We start from the raw sequence: 15,731 nt of genomic DNA, 5'->3' as shown, positions 1-15,731 counted from the left end.
TAAGTTAAAAGTCTTCAAAACGAAATGCATGATGTCAGTTCCATCTTTAGCTTTTTTCTTATTTTATCAGCATTTTATTTTAGAGTTTGGTTTGTCTTTCATTAAATACTTCATCTTGCAGATTAAGAGGGAGATGTGGAAGTCTGAGGGGAACTGTTATTGTGTTAAAATGTTAGATCTAAAGGTTCTGGCACTAACAAATCTGTACTACAATTTACATCAATGGATTTGCTCTTCAGTGTTTGGACTTTAAGCAGTGAAAATTGAACCACACTGAATTAAACTACACTTAAACTCTAAAAACTGGACTGACAGTTTCAATTTCTATGTTAAGCTGCTTTGAGACAATCTACATTGTGAAAGTGCTATAGAAATAAAGATGAATTGAATTGGTGCAGGATTTAAACCTGTTAAATCATTTTCTAGTAAACACCTGCTTTTAACAGAAGCAGGAGAAATTGATTAATCAAATTACAGTTACAAATTATTTATCTGATATTTAAAACAGCAAATTATGTCAAACAAAGCCCTGCCCATTTGACATTTTTTCTACTATTATCTATATTAGTAACCCTTTTTTTCCCAGCTAGCTTCAGCAGTTCAAATCAGCTGCCTTCTCACATCTTGTTGATAAAATTAAACAGCTATATCCTGCCAATTCCCCCTTGACAGTGTGCCAGCATGTTTTTTGTCAATGTTGGTTCAAGTACTGTATCTTTGGTTAATCTCTAAGCTGCAAGGTCTTATTTTTTAAAACGTAGATTTTTAAAACGGTTACAATTAAATTTTTGAAGTCCATTTTAGACCCAGTGCTGTTGTCTTTGCATATTGCCCTTGGAGTAAACACTCACAGGCCACTTTATTAGGTATGCCTTACTAATACCAGGTTGGACCCACTTTTGCCTCCAGAGATTTTGGTCCACATTGCATGTTATCAGAAGATGGGTTACTTTTAAAGAAACCCAAAGTTAATGTTATAAATGAATATGCTTCTTGATATAAACACATCCTCAACTGTAGCTTTCTATGAGTTGAATGGTTGAAATGTGCCAGTTGCAGGAATACTGATTGCTGACAAAGAGTTGATTATGTGATCAATAAGATTCTACCAAACTAACTTTTTTTCATTTTTATTTAATTCTTTGCTTAATTAACCAGGAAAGTACCATTGAGATACAATATCTCTATCCCAGGGAGTCCTGGTCAAGACTGGAAGCGTAGGACAAAGTTACATAAAAAAATAAATATCACAACACAGACACACTAAAAAATGCTGAGTTGTACACACACTGTCCCTTCATGTCCTTCCATCGCAAATCGATTAGGTTAGCTTAGTGGTTTTTAGTTGATTGAACATAAAATAATTAACAAGGCATTTGCCTCAGACTGGCTCATCTGACACCAACAACCTTGCCACGTTCAAAGTCACTTAAACCGCCTTTCTTCCCCATTTAGATGCTGTTTGAACTGCAGCAGATCGTCATGACCATGTCTACATGCCTAAATGCATTGAGTTGCTGCCATGAGATTGACTGATTAGAAATGTGTTAACGAGCAGTTGGGCAGGTGTACCTATTAAAGTGGCCAGTGAGTGTGAAGAGTATTTATTAATATTTATGTATTGAGGAAGTATTTTCTGTTGCATTTGTTATCAAATGATACAGGTAGGCTTGATTTCAAGGTAAAATATGTCTTGTCAGAAAATTGGCAGTATAGAACAGTTCCATAATCCTGCATTAAGATTAGTGAGGAGACAATTGGGATCATGCATGATAAAACAGTTAAAAAATAAAATAAGGAGCAGGTCACTACTGGTACACTATGCTGGTTCTGATGATATAAGCTCTCTGAGGAGCACAGGATAGGGAAGAATTTGGAGCTACAACTAGGCTGGATCTAGATCACATAAGCTCTATGAGGAGCACTTAATGCTGGTTCGGTTTAAATAGGCTCGCTGAAGAGTACAGAAGGGCTACGGATCCTAATTAAATCAGCTTGCAGTGGAGCACAGGAGAGGAAAACGTTCTGAAAACTACACCTAGGTAAGACTTCTGCAATTTGACTAAGTTTAAAATGGGATATTGTAACTTGCTGTAATAGCTCAGTGTAAGAAAACGGAGATGCTGTGTATACGAAAAGGAGGAGTGGAAAATACTTTGAGTTCGACAGTAACTTGACTGTTTAGGTTGTGATGCATTCATAACAGCAATGATGTAAAAGAGCAAGCAAAAAGAGACTATGATAAGTTTAAAAATGCAGAAGCTTGTAATTTAAATGTATATTTCCATTTCTAAAGATGTTCAGCGATTAAAATAGTTTTGATAAATATACATGTTTTGTTTATATGTATACCATTTACTCACAACACACAAAAGATATGCTTAAGACAGCTGAAAATGTAACCACTGACTTCAATAGTAGGAAAAATGAACACTATAAAAGTCAATGGTTACAGGTTTCCAGCTTTTTTCAAAATTTCTTGTTTTCAACAACAAAAAAAAAACATGCCACATACCCTAAGGTCACGGTTTCTAGAATGCCAATTGGGACAGTAATGATGACAGAGATGACAGCACCAACTCAACACCATGCCAACTTTTATTTAGTTGAATGCTTCATTACAAAAATATTGAAATACATTTGGTGGAAGGCAATTAATGAAAGTTCTTTTAAATAAAAACAATTTTGAAAGGGGTGGGGGAACAAGTTGAACACAAAAAATAAAATAAAATACAGACCACCTAAATAGAGAAAGCCAATCATCTACAACATCTCGAAGACATCATTGATGCCCTTTTACACTATGCAGCAACAAATGCACAGTTGGTTAAGAGTGTAAACGGTGGTTTATACACCTGTCGGAATGTTGCTAGCTGAAACTTTAGCAGATGTCATTTTCACTCACTGGAGACTTTGAAAAGAAAACATGGAGAAAAGCAAGCTGGCAAAAACAAAACAAACAAAAACAAACATTCCCTGCACATCAACTTCTTTTGAACAAACATCCTACGAAGAGATCAAATACTACAGTTAAAAATCATGAACAATTGAAGCAAATTTACAAAATGAACCACATGGTCTCACTTACACTCTCGCTAATTTGATTTACTTTGTCCAAGCATGGGAAACAGGTCTGAACTGAAGCCATTCGAAAGAAAAATAAATCTTTAGCAACTAATCACATCAAGCTGTTAAATGAACAGAACCAGGTACAGTCCTGTGATGTATGAGTGTATATCTTTACTGCACCTTCACAGGGCCACAGAGACTAAAGCAAGCCTTTAACTCTGAGGCGGAGGTGGTGGAGGTGCAGGTGGCATCCCGTAGGGTGGCATACCAGGAATGCCCATCATGGTCACAAAGTTAGGGTCCATGGGTGGAGGTGGAGGCGGTGGTGCATACATCATGCCAGCTGAGCCAGGTGGAGGGGGCGGTGGAGGAGGCGGGGCACCAGGAGGAAGCGGAGGTTGGACACCAGGTGGAGGTGGCACCATGGATGGGTTGCCCATGGGTGGAGGAGGCTGAGATGCTGATGCGGCCGTCTGCTGAGGCTGTTGCCAGGGGGGCAGGTTTCCAGTGGCAGGGGTGGAAGTGGTGGTCGTGTCTGGGGGAACAGCAAATTTAAGTCATTTCAATCCCAAAAGATTATTTATTAGCCTTCAATGCCTAATAAGTACCTCTGTTATATACTTACTTTGTTGCCATGGCATTGGAGCACTGGTTGCCATGCTGCTGGTGGGTGGAGGGGGAGGAGCCTGCTGTTGCCATGGCGGAAGAGGTCCTGAGGGCGGAGGAGGTGGTTGGTTGTTAGGAGGTGGTGGTGGCGGGGGCATCATACCCATGGGTGGTGGCAATAAGCCTGATCACCAGACAAGTGAAGGAAAGATTTTGAGCGTTCGGGAGCACTAACTTAGTCGGTTGGTGTTTTAACGCCATGCAAGCTTTCTAAGCTATTTCCATGGGGAGTAATAAGTTAAAAAGGTACAGGAGAGGAATTCATTAACCAAAACAAGGCTTTCATTTCAATTTGCTGCAGGATAAAAACTCAAAAGGTGCATTTTTCACGACAACAAATGCATGTTTTTCATTAGGGTTTGTAATGGTAGATGATAACAATGCTGTTCAAATCTCAGTTCATGTGAAAAAGTGACAACCTATTTGCTATATTGTGCATAATCAGCCAGCAAGTTGGAAAAACAATGCAAACTTCACACAAAAAATATTCCAAATACAATTATGCAGATCACATCAAGGCAATGCAATTTTGAAGCTGATTTCTAGTGTTTTCAGGCCATTGTTGTGTAAATAAAAAAGCTAAATGCTTATTTTAAAAAAGTGTGATGAACACACCCCACCTATAACTGTTTGCTACTTAAATAATACATTTTCCTAAGAGAATTCAAGAACAATTGAATAAATACTATAATATGCCCAAACAAAAGATGCCAGTCTGGAGTTGTGTGTGGAAATTTCAAATGAGCAGAAACATTCCCAATCTGACTAGGATTCAGTTGCATGATTTCATCCATAGAGGAAAATGTATTACCTCATCTCTGCTAATACTCACCCATGGGGTGTCCAGGTGGTGCTGGGCCCTGGCCCATTGGAGGAGGGGGTGGCTGCATCCAGGGCGGAGGCATTCCATTGGGATTTGGTGGCATAGGAGGGCCACCCATGTTTGGCATTGGTGGAGGGAAGTTATGAGGGCCACCAGGACCCTGGTGCATGCCGTGGAAGTTCCTATTATCAGTAGGGCCGGAGTTCATCCAAGGAGGGCGATTCTGAAAAGTTATTTAAAAGACAAAAATTAGGTTATTGTTAATCAGCAACATACCATTGAAACGAACAAGACAGTAACTGAAAGGGCAATTCATTGCCTGTTTACTAGAGGCCATATCTAAGAGACTTAATCCCATAGATTACCAATGTTAAGACACCCAACCCGTACATTCATTGTCCCGTTTTGTGTGATATTTTATATTATAACTTTCTCTTATTTGATATTAGAAGTTAAAACTTTACTACACACCAGAATCCGACAAACTGATTAGCTATTGGCGTTATAAAAGTCATCTGAAACATTATATAATTTTACACCTGCATTCATAAACAGCCTAGCATAATAACAGTCTATATTGGAAATATTTGTAAGGAATCACTTAATAAGTTTTTCTTATGCTTAACATTAATCAATACATCAAAACAGTGACTTTAAAAGACCCATTAGTAAAGGCATTTATAAAGTTTACAACTAAGCATGTGTGTTCAGAATATGAACGTGATACGCCAACCAAAAAAAAAAAAAAAAAAAAAAAAAACCCGGTCAGGTATCTCTAGCTGCCCCCATGTCTGGCTTCTGTTCAACTGACATTATCTGTGAGTGATGCATGGTGATGTGCTACTAAGATGGCGACAACTAGCCCCACCTACTTTGACCTTTAAATATACTCTTCAGAAACAGTCATGGATACTAGATCCATATTTTATGGATCTTTCTTTATTATGGATATTATTAAACACTTTCAGCAAGGGTGAACTAAATAGCAACAATATTATTAGGGATCTTTACATTGTTAGCAAAAGTTATTCAAAATAAAGGCTGTCCATTTTAACTTTACATTTATAAAACAGTCTTTCATGGAAACCAAATCCAAAGACTTTTAAATCTCTAACACCTTCGTAATTTACACCCCAAGCATATATAGCGCAATGAAAGTCCTTGCTATACTTAACATTTCATTTGCACTTAATATTTACATTAAAATGTCATAATGAGGATTTGAATATCATTTTCAAAAATGTTGACCACTTTAAAGTCATGTTTAAAGAACTTTAATAGCAGCATTGAATTCAACTAATTGTAACCTCCAAATGCAGATTCTGGAGTACTGACAAAAGGCTTTTATTATTATTATTTTTTAAATTAAGAATGAACAATATTTTTGCTCGGTTTTTGAAAGCAGCACAGAAGAACCCTATAAACCTTAAATTCAATTCTTTCAAGGACATATGTTTGTCTTTAAATGCTTTCTAGGCCTTAAATTCAAGTCTAAAACTCAAGTACTTTCAAGAAACATGGGGACCCTGATAAAAGCAAGAAGAAATAGGCACCCTATAAGGGAGAACAGAAAGACTGTTTGGGCTTACTGGTGGTGGCTGGTTGTTGTTGGGTCCTGAAGGACGAGGTCCACTAGGCGGAGCATTGTTATGGCCTCCACCAGAAGAAGGGACTGGAGCCTCTCCTAATTCTGCCATAAGAGACAAGTACTCTTTATCCATACGAGCTTTATCCTGGGCAGACTGGGGTGGTTCACCTGGCCGTGGAGCAAAGGAACTGGAGAGAAGAGAAATACAATTATTTTTCTAGCCAGATGCTTACTCGACATGGCCAGATGGTGATGCACCTCTTTGATGGAGAAAAAACATTGCTCTGTGTTACCTGGTAAACTTGCAGTCTGAAGAGATGTGACCTGCTCCACCACACTTTGTACAGAGTGTTGTGTTTGTGATGCTGCGAGGCTCTGTGCTCTGCCACGGCCGCAAGATCCTAAGAAAAAAAATTGTGAGCACACGGGAATCAACGAGATTTACTCAGCTACTGCCCTAAACGTGCGATCAACGCATCTGTGCGAGTCTCTCACCTGTTATCATCCTCTCTCAGAGTGCCGTTTAGCCGTGCCAGCTCTCTCAACTGCATTTTTCTCAGATCATTCTGGTCCTCGGGGGTCTCAATGCCCTGCTTGAGGATATTACGAATCTGTGGACAGAACGCAAGCACTTAACATTGAACAATTTTTCTTTCATTTCTAGCAACATCACTAAACACCTGTTCAAGGGATCTCACCTGCTCTACAGCTTTCTTCACATTCTCCATAGTGTTAGCAGTGACCAGAGCATGAAGAGGTTCATCTTCTCCTGGAAGCATCTGTCCATCTTTACGACCCACCTTTCCTTCCTTTACTGAGCCTTTACCACGAATCATGATCTTAGCACAGCACTCCTTCTCAATGTTCTTCAGAGTGTTTCCACTAAAAAAAAATTTATATATTTTTTTTACTTGCGTTGCGCTATCAGTTTTTTAACTTGGGAGTCTCTAGCTCAAAGACACACTACTCACCGTGGCCCAATTAAAAGCCCAACAAAGTTGATCTCTGGATATTCATCCTGAGGAATCATCACCTTATCACTGACCCGTGTTGCCGGTGGTCTGAGAAATAAGAAAAACAATTAAACTACCTGACACGACAGAGCTAAAGAGGTTTACACACACAAAAACAACACTTCTAGTAGCCATACTTGTAGTCAGCTGGAGGTTTGAATTCAGGGTTCAGTCCCACCATCTCTGTAATGAGAGAATGTCTCTCTTCTTCCAGTTTCTTGCGCGTGCGATATTCACGTGTGTTAAGCCGCTTTCCCTCGCTGTTGTAAATGGGCTCAGGAGATGGAGACCTGAGGAAAGGAAAGAACAGAAAGATGCAACGGCGTCAAAATGCAAAACCTGTAATGGTTATCAACAGCTAAACATTCAATGACTTGCCTATTCTGACTGAGATGTGTTTGACTAATTTGGAGGTCATTTAAAAAGTGCATGGGATGCCCCAGAGTGCTCACGTTCTAGTGACAAAAACGAGACGAACAAAAAAAATAACGCACCCTAGAAAACTATATTGAACCATTAGGAAGGGAAAAAAGTTCAGATTAAAAAGTCAGAGAAGTCAGCAGCTTCTATTAAAAAAAACGGTTGCAAAATTTGGGTCTCAAGTTATATTTAAGCATAACTAAAATGGGTTTGTCTCAATTTTTCTGCAGGATGAACAACAGGACAAAATCTGAGACAAACGGGGCAACCAACACACTTGAGCGCCTGTTCTTGAACGCTGATCTAACTCATCACATGCTCTCAAAGAGCATCCCAAATGTTACCTTTCCCTTGGACGGTGCTGAAAACCTGTTAACCTGCACAATGAGGCTCTGTGTTTGAAAAAAGTTACGAGACTGGGAATTTGGGTTAGAGAAATAAATTTGGATTAAATGTTAACCTTCAACAGCTCTCAAACAGTACAGCCACACAAACGTGACAAGTTCATGAGAGGTAACCCGAAGAGGAGAAAAGAGGGTTGGGGGGAGAGAGAAAAGAATGCTCTGCTGGTTTTCTTTTGGGCTGATATCTCCAGCGCTGACAACTTGAAGCACCTCCAGCTTTGTTTTTGGCGAGCTGGAAGTTGATGAGCAATCGTTCCTAAATCCTGGAGTGGATAGACCTTTAAGAAGAGTTGGCGGTGTAAAAACGTCGGATTAAGATTCTGCCGGAGAACCTAAGGCTGTTCAGAGAGCAAGGGATGTGGCTACTAAAAAGACACTCTTACGTCAGAAACATGACATTCCTGCTATGTTGGATGCTTATGAAGTCTATGAGTGGCCAAAGTGATCAAAGTGTTAAGGTTAAGGTTATTCCAGAAAGAAAAGTTCAGAGGAGACTCCTCCGAGCGGTCTTCCAGTGCGGAAATCTGGAATACTGTGGAAGTTCCTGGACAAAATGGTGGTAGCCCCATTATGGAAAACCATTATTGACCATCCAATTAACCAACCATTCAGATTTTTTAATTTAAGGACTTTAATGTGTTTAAGACTGGATTTCGGAGGTTAGAAAAAAAGGGCAGTAATGTAATATATAATCTAATAAAAAATTAATACTTTCAAAAACTTAAATAATGACCGAACCTACTATCTTCAACTACAGCAACTACACTGGGAGAATCAATTAAACTACTGCAGCATTTCTAATAATACACAAGTATCATAGCACATGAAAAAGCATGCAATTAAATATCTACAAAAACAGTTCAGAATAAAAGTAAACAAGATTTACTTTGGACAATCAAAAGAATTGTTGGTTTTATGCCTACACGTTTTGATGGGTCGAGTTAATCATCACTCTGTTAAGATATGTTCTGCAAGACAACTTAATTTCAAAAGCATGTAACACTGGCTAGCCAATGAAAGTCAGATTTTTTTGTATGACAATGTCCTACAATAATAGCCTTTATTCTAATCTTTGCCTCCACATACAAAACAGATCAGATGTTTTTTAAAGGGCCATGAAAAAAATACTACACAACAGTAATAGTTTGATTAAGGTGTTTGCATTCGGAGCAGCATTTTACAGCAGATCTTTTAGTCCTTAATATTGTAGTAACTTCGTAACTAAAACATTTTGACTAAGGTATGTCTTCAAAAAAATAAGAGTACTGCTGATGATACTAACTAACTTTGCCATCTGAATAAACAAACAAAGAACATTGACTGCACACTTACTAAACCTGTAAACATCAAAACTGGAACCAGGTCTTTTTTTCTTTTTTTTTTTAAAAGATGAGTGGCAAATCTAGATTCGTCAATTCATCATTTTCGAAAAGCTCTCGTTTAAAAAAAAAAAAAAAAAAAAAAAAAGTCCCTTACAAACATTTTTGTCGCATGTTAGCAAACCACTGTAATCCACACATGTGGGTCCACATGCGAGCTGTGCTCTCATCACAGGGAAATGGAAACAAAACCTGTTGCGGCACATTTATAAATGCAACACTTACAACTCACGTCTCATAACAATTCTTCTACTTGTTTGAATTATGATTGGCAACACAACATGGTATCTCTCTAAACATTGTAACAGGTAAAAGGGGGCTTCGAAGCTATATCATGCATATTAATGAAGTTGCATCTTGTTTATATTAGAGCACGCTGAATAAAAACTCAATTGTGTCACTTTGTACCAACTGGTACAGACAGCCAATCTCCACGCTGGAATTTACATAATGATCTCATCGCTGTGATGTTGCTACAAAATTTCTCCTTTCAACCCAGGAGAATGAATTTGCTCTAAACAATGCAAAAACAACCAATTTTCATTTTTTAGCTAAATTAATGTGTCCTAATAGCGTTTTTAGCAACGCGAGACACCTATATAACTATCAAGATCTCAAAAAATGTGTTTTGGCATTTCGTGACCCTTTAAAAATACAAAAAGTGTTTAAAACACTGAAAAGTTTAGGTTTGTAATACAATCTATTTAATTACAATAAAAGAACTTTCAAAACTCTTCAATTAAGAGGCAAAGATATGATGTCAGTTAAAAGCAAGGCATTTAAACTTATTTCTGTCACTTAATTACTTACCCCTACATAGACACTAGTACACTTACGAACTGGGCTCACTTAAATTGGCGCATTGAAAAGGTAAAGAAAATGTTACTGTTGGTGGGTTTAAATCGTTATTCCGACCTGTCCTCAGGGTTAACAGGGATTCCCAGGTCTCCTGTACGCAGTTTACGTGTCAGGTCTTCAATCTGCAGTTGGACTGGAAGAAATCAGGTTAGGAAAGAAAAAAAAACAAGGATGGAGAAAAATGTGGTTAACAACAAAAAGACCCCACAAAACCAGAATCAGTACACTGTAAAACTCAATGTGACTAGGGTTAAGCAACAAACAAAAAATTACCATGGTAAATTGACAGTTCACTAAGAATCAAGGTCAAGTAAAGACATTTGATCCTCTGTAGTATTTTTTCTGAAACACTGAAAGCCCGACAGGAATTCTGCAAAGCATACTTCGGTTTAAGCTTGAGTGTATTCTCATGAGCCCATTCCCCAAATAATCAGAAATTCAAGTTTCAAATGTTCAGCCAATTTTAATTTCAGAAACCTGAAGGGATTTCAGCAAATAACAATTTCAGAAAAAGATCATAGCAACAGGCTTTCCATTTTATGCCACCAACTCTGAGAAGTAAAATTCACATTATGCATATCCTTAAAAACATTAGTTCACATGAGCTAAAAAGGTGGCAAAAACATGAAGGCCTGTCGAGGGGGGAAAAAAAGTTGTGTTTGAAGAAATCAAAAAACATATTGGCTAAATGGCTTGAGCAAATGCATCCTCATATAAAAAGTTATAGAATAACACCAGCGTAATGAAATTAAATTACTATGTTAAAAAAATAGTCATTAACACTGGGTGTGAAAAGCCAATACATAAACAATTACATTCAACACTCAAGTTATTGACACGTCAGCAACTTACCAGTAGTTACAAACACTACTCAATTAAGTAAAATCCAATATTTATAAATAAGTTCTAAGACAAACAGATCAGCCTTTAGCAGGTCGTTTTATCATGCAATTTATTTTACTAAGGCCTCAAGCCACGCCAACCAAATCAGCCTGTACAAACCCAAAGACTGACCTGTAACCAACCAAATTACTGCATCACTCATGGAAGCATTTCATGGGCTTTCACATGCATTTCTCTATGACATGCTTAAGAGAATCGGACCCCACATTGAATGGTGCAGGTTGATGGTGGGTAAGAGACATGAGGTGTCAGTTGTCAAAAGGAGGAGTAGTTAAAGAGATGTAGGTCTAGGTCACATTATAGTCGAAACAAACACTACACCACATGCTACTGCAAAACAAGTGCCTGACAGCAATGAGAAAGCAATTTACTACACACTGCTTTCAGACACAAGGGGATGGAGATGACTTTAGCAATTCAGTATCGGACCTGCATTGCTTTCGCAGTCGAATTGGACGAGACATTTTTTGCATAGTAAACATGAGCAGTGATGGAGTTCTGCAGCTGGAGACAGTTCACAGCAAGCAGCAACATCAGAAAACACAGTGGGTTCTTGCTAATGGACATCAGATGGTATATGCAAACATTGACAGTGCTACCAATACCTCAGTGTGTCCTAAACGAACAAAAATAAATAAATGGCACTCACATTGCACATTGATGGAGTTAGTGCATTCTAGTAAATATGGGGCAAAGTGCTGAATTTCGATGGATTGACTTCTTTGAGAAGACCATTTCTATAAAGTCATTTGAGACATATAGAGATGACCGTTTTGAACTGTTGCTTTAACATAAAGGTTCTTTCACTAATTTGACATCAGTTGTATCAGCAAAGAAGTCAGACTAATGAAATTAAGCAGTTACATCCTTCATGTGATGTGCAAACTGTGAGAAAAAAAATTATAAACAAGTTTTGGGACAAAAAAAAAAAAAGTGACTTGTTTGGGTGTAGACAGAATATTCCCCCGTTCACATACAAAATTATTTGCAACCTAAACTCTATGACTCTGACAGATGTTGTAATAGCAAATTTTAGATATTCACCTATATAAGCTCGTTCTTGGTCCCGAGTCAGCCCAGGAGGGATCACGGTGGGCATGCCCGGGATAACAGTCTTCTGATCAGGGGTCTCGCTGCTCCAGCGACTTCTTTTCCGTTTCTTCTGTCCAAAATCTGACAGGGGATGTAAACAAATTAAGCCATTATGTCTGATTTGTGGATGTCTAAAGCCTGTAAATTAAGACCAAAACTTCACAGAAACGTTCACCATGTCTTTATGATGCAAAATGTTTAATTTATTGAATTATTACACTTTTAAAAAGTAAACATAGGATTTTTTCTTTGATTAAAAAGAAATTATAAATATGAAGAGTTCAGATGCAAAAACCTCTTAAGTGCCGTCTGAAATTTCCATCAATTTTTCACCTTTGCCTCTCTTGTTTATGTTGAAATATTTTACTTTAAAGACCTGGAAAAGGACTTATTCTTTGCCATAAAAGTGATATTACGAAACATACTAATAATTTAAGAAATATTTAAGACAGCATTCTAAGGTTTTTAGCAGTTTAAGCAAGCAGTTTGCTGCTAAATGCCACGTTATATTAACTTAACATCGTTAGCCATATAAACACTGCAATGTAATAAACATCTTTGTTCAGTCTGGGCATGTACATTTGCTGTGTAAAAGCTCCCAACCCTTTTTATACCATATTATGCACTAAACTGAAAAAAAAAAATCTATATTAAAAAAAACAGTGTGCACTTTATTGTCTAATGTTAACACTGCTCGATTTCAAAACAATAGATTTTTCTGCATCATATTTCATTTCAGAGTTCAGTGTTAAATACAACACAATACTTTAACGTGTAACGTTAGATTAAGTTTTGATCCCCCAAATGAACATGTTAAATAATTACACATTCCAAAGATTTTTAATATGCAATGGCATTGTAAAAACAAGTAAGACTATTAATGACGGTAACCAGCCATTCTACTTTTATAAATGGAGGCCGTTGATCCTGAAGGAGTCAAGGCCTGTCCACGGTGTTTACCTCCGCCTCCCGCTTGAGACTGCTGTCCTACTACGATAGGGTTTGAGAGCGCAGAGCTCACGGCTCCGGGAAACTGCGGGAACCCAGGATTTGATAATTGTGGCGGTTGGAAGTTCTGCAGCGGGAAAGGCACCGAAGGCCCAGGCGGAGGCATTAACCCCGGACCGGGGCCAGAGTCAAAGCCTCGCTTAGCGCCGATGCTCGGGTGCAGCTTACCAAGCGGGGTTGCGTTAGCTCCCGTTGCCATTTCTGGGCGTCAGGGGCTTCTTCGTGGTTCGATATCTGCACAGAATGTATCCGTTTCTTTTGTTGATAAATCAATTGATACGAACGCGTGTCTCCGACCACGCAACCTTCTTCTGTCACCCGCTGGATAAGATGGCGTCCGCTGAGATCGACAAAGGAGCTTTGACGTCAATTTAGAAATATCCGATTGGTCGATAGTCGTGTCAATCTGTGTTTGGGGAACATTCATTGGATCATTTAAGGTCTGTCGTGTTTCCGTCGGAGCAATTTACTTACCTCTCATTGGTCGCCAAGCCGGCCATATGTTCCAGGATAGGTTGGCTCTTTCTGTGCGGTGTGGTCAGGTTGTAGCTAGATCAGATACGGTTATGGCTGGCAGACAACGAAAATTACATTTCCCATATTTTATTAGGGCGACAGTGTTTTTTTCACAGTGGTTAGCACTGTCGCCTCACAGCAAGAATGTCACTGGTTCAAGCCCCAGCTTTGGCAGTTGGCCTTTCTGTGTGGAGAAAATGAGTATAAATGAGTGTATGGATGTTTCCCAGTATTGGGTTGCAGCTGGAAGGGCATCCGCTGTGTAAAACATAGGAGCAATTCCATGCAAATGTCAACCTTGCCATAAATAAAAAAGATTTCGACAAAATAGCAAAACTGTTTCTGGGTTTTTGTGCTTTAAAATACTCAAAAATGTCTCCATTAATGTTTTCAAACTATTATATTTGACTTACCAAAATCACATGAGTGGCAATTCCACATCTGTCACATCAATAACGAAGATTTTGCCTAGTAAATGGAAAAATGTCAAATTAAATTAAATCAATCATTTTTGTTTTATAATGAGCCAACTCTTATCCTTTTGATGAGCATTGTTTCTGAGATTTTACTGCAAATGTCACATCCATAACGCTGGAATTGCTAATTTGCTGAATAAGTTGGTGGTTCTGTCCACTGTGGCGACCCCCGATAAATAAAGGGATTAAATGAACCCTTTAGCTCATGAAAATAAATGAACCCTACCCTAACCCTAAATCCAACCGTCACAGTACTGTAAACATGTTAATTATTGGTATACAGTGTCACAAAAAATGATGATATACATATACACAGCTGTATCTTATCTACTCTTACTGTGCAGGTCAGGTTTTGGTAGATACAGTATGTCTATATGAGTGATAAAATTACATTTAAAACTTAGATTTTATTTGTATTATAGTTTATTTTTTTCCCATTTACACTACTGAGTTACATTATATCCTGACCTTGCTAATTATTCTACATTTGTATAATTCGAACCCTTAGAATTAATAACGGGCAAAGGAGTGGCACAGTAGGTAGTGCTGTCGCCTCACAGCAAGAAGGTCTCTGGGTCGCTGGTTCGAACCTCGGCTCAGTTGGCGTTTCAGTGTGGAGTTTGCATGTTCTCCCTGCCTTTGCGTGGGTTTCCTCCAGGTGCGCCGGTTTCCCCCACAGTCCAAAGACATGCGGTACAGGTGAATTGGGTAGGCTAAATTGTCCATAGTGTAAGAGTGTGTGTGTGAATATGTGTGTGGATGTTTCCCAGAGATGGGTTGCAGCTGGAAGGGCATCCGCTGCGTAAAAAACTAGCTGGATAAGTTGGCGGTTCATTCCGCTGTGGCGACCCCACATTAATAAAGGGACTAAGCCGACAAGAAAATGAATGAATGAGAATTAATAACAAAACAAAAAAGTGCAGTTTTAAAATGCTGTTTAGCAGTTTTCAAAAAGCTATATCTCATTACTTTTGATGTCCTCTACAGACACATGAGTCTCCGACATTATGCATTTGCACAAATCACCCAATTTAGCAATATCAGAACAATGTAATAACTTAATTTTTAAATTAACTATTAACTCAAACTATAAAGTTTATTAAATGATAGAATTTATGGTTATCATATTTTTAATGGATTCAATGAGTCGTCAGGTAGCCTATCTAGAATTATAGCACACATCAGCACAAACACTGTAGCACTTACTAGTTTTCGTTTCAAAATGATCATTATTGTTAATATAGATGTGTTTTCGTATTATCATTATTAATATTAGGTGTGTGTGGGTGCAAAACCTTTACCTGTTCAAGTATTTTTCTTTATGGTATGGGCAGGTGGGTGTAATGAATTTGATTTTAGTAATTGTTTTTAAAAAAATTATCTGTGCTTTTACAAATTTAAAGTGATAGTTCACCCAAAAATTATATACATAACTCAACATTTACACAACCTTGTGTGGTTTTAATTCTTTTAATGATTTTCTTAAAGTAGGATAAACAAATAGTATGGAAGTCAA

General features: G+C 38.1%; 1 protein-coding gene across 8 annotated transcripts; it reads right to left on the bottom strand.

Moving 5' to 3' along the window:
• Positions 1-2,580: 2,580 nt before the first annotated feature.
• sf1 (splicing factor 1) lies at positions 2,581-13,558 on the bottom strand. 8 transcript variants are annotated; one of them, XM_009303075.4, is made up of 12 exons: positions 13,176-13,558; positions 12,168-12,296; positions 10,278-10,353; positions 7,297-7,449; positions 7,118-7,207; positions 6,845-7,028; positions 6,642-6,757; positions 6,440-6,547; positions 6,148-6,334; positions 4,568-4,781; positions 3,695-3,859; positions 2,581-3,604 (listed from the first exon to the last, which is right to left on the bottom strand). In XM_009303075.4, exons 1-12 carry the CDS (start codon positions 13,420-13,422, stop codon positions 3,282-3,284), a joined length of 1,992 nt encoding a protein of 663 aa, XP_009301350.1. In that variant the 5' UTR covers positions 13,423-13,558; the 3' UTR covers positions 2,581-3,281.
• Between the last annotated feature and the right edge of the window lie 2,173 nt (positions 13,559-15,731).

Source organism: Danio rerio, chromosome 7 (genome assembly GCF_049306965.1).
Source record: "Danio rerio strain Tuebingen ecotype United States chromosome 7, GRCz12tu, whole genome shotgun sequence".
Taxonomy (NCBI): Eukaryota; Metazoa; Chordata; class Actinopteri; order Cypriniformes; family Danionidae; genus Danio; species Danio rerio.
The sequence above is the reverse complement of the archived record's forward strand: the minus strand, read 5'-3'. Positions and strand labels throughout refer to the sequence as shown.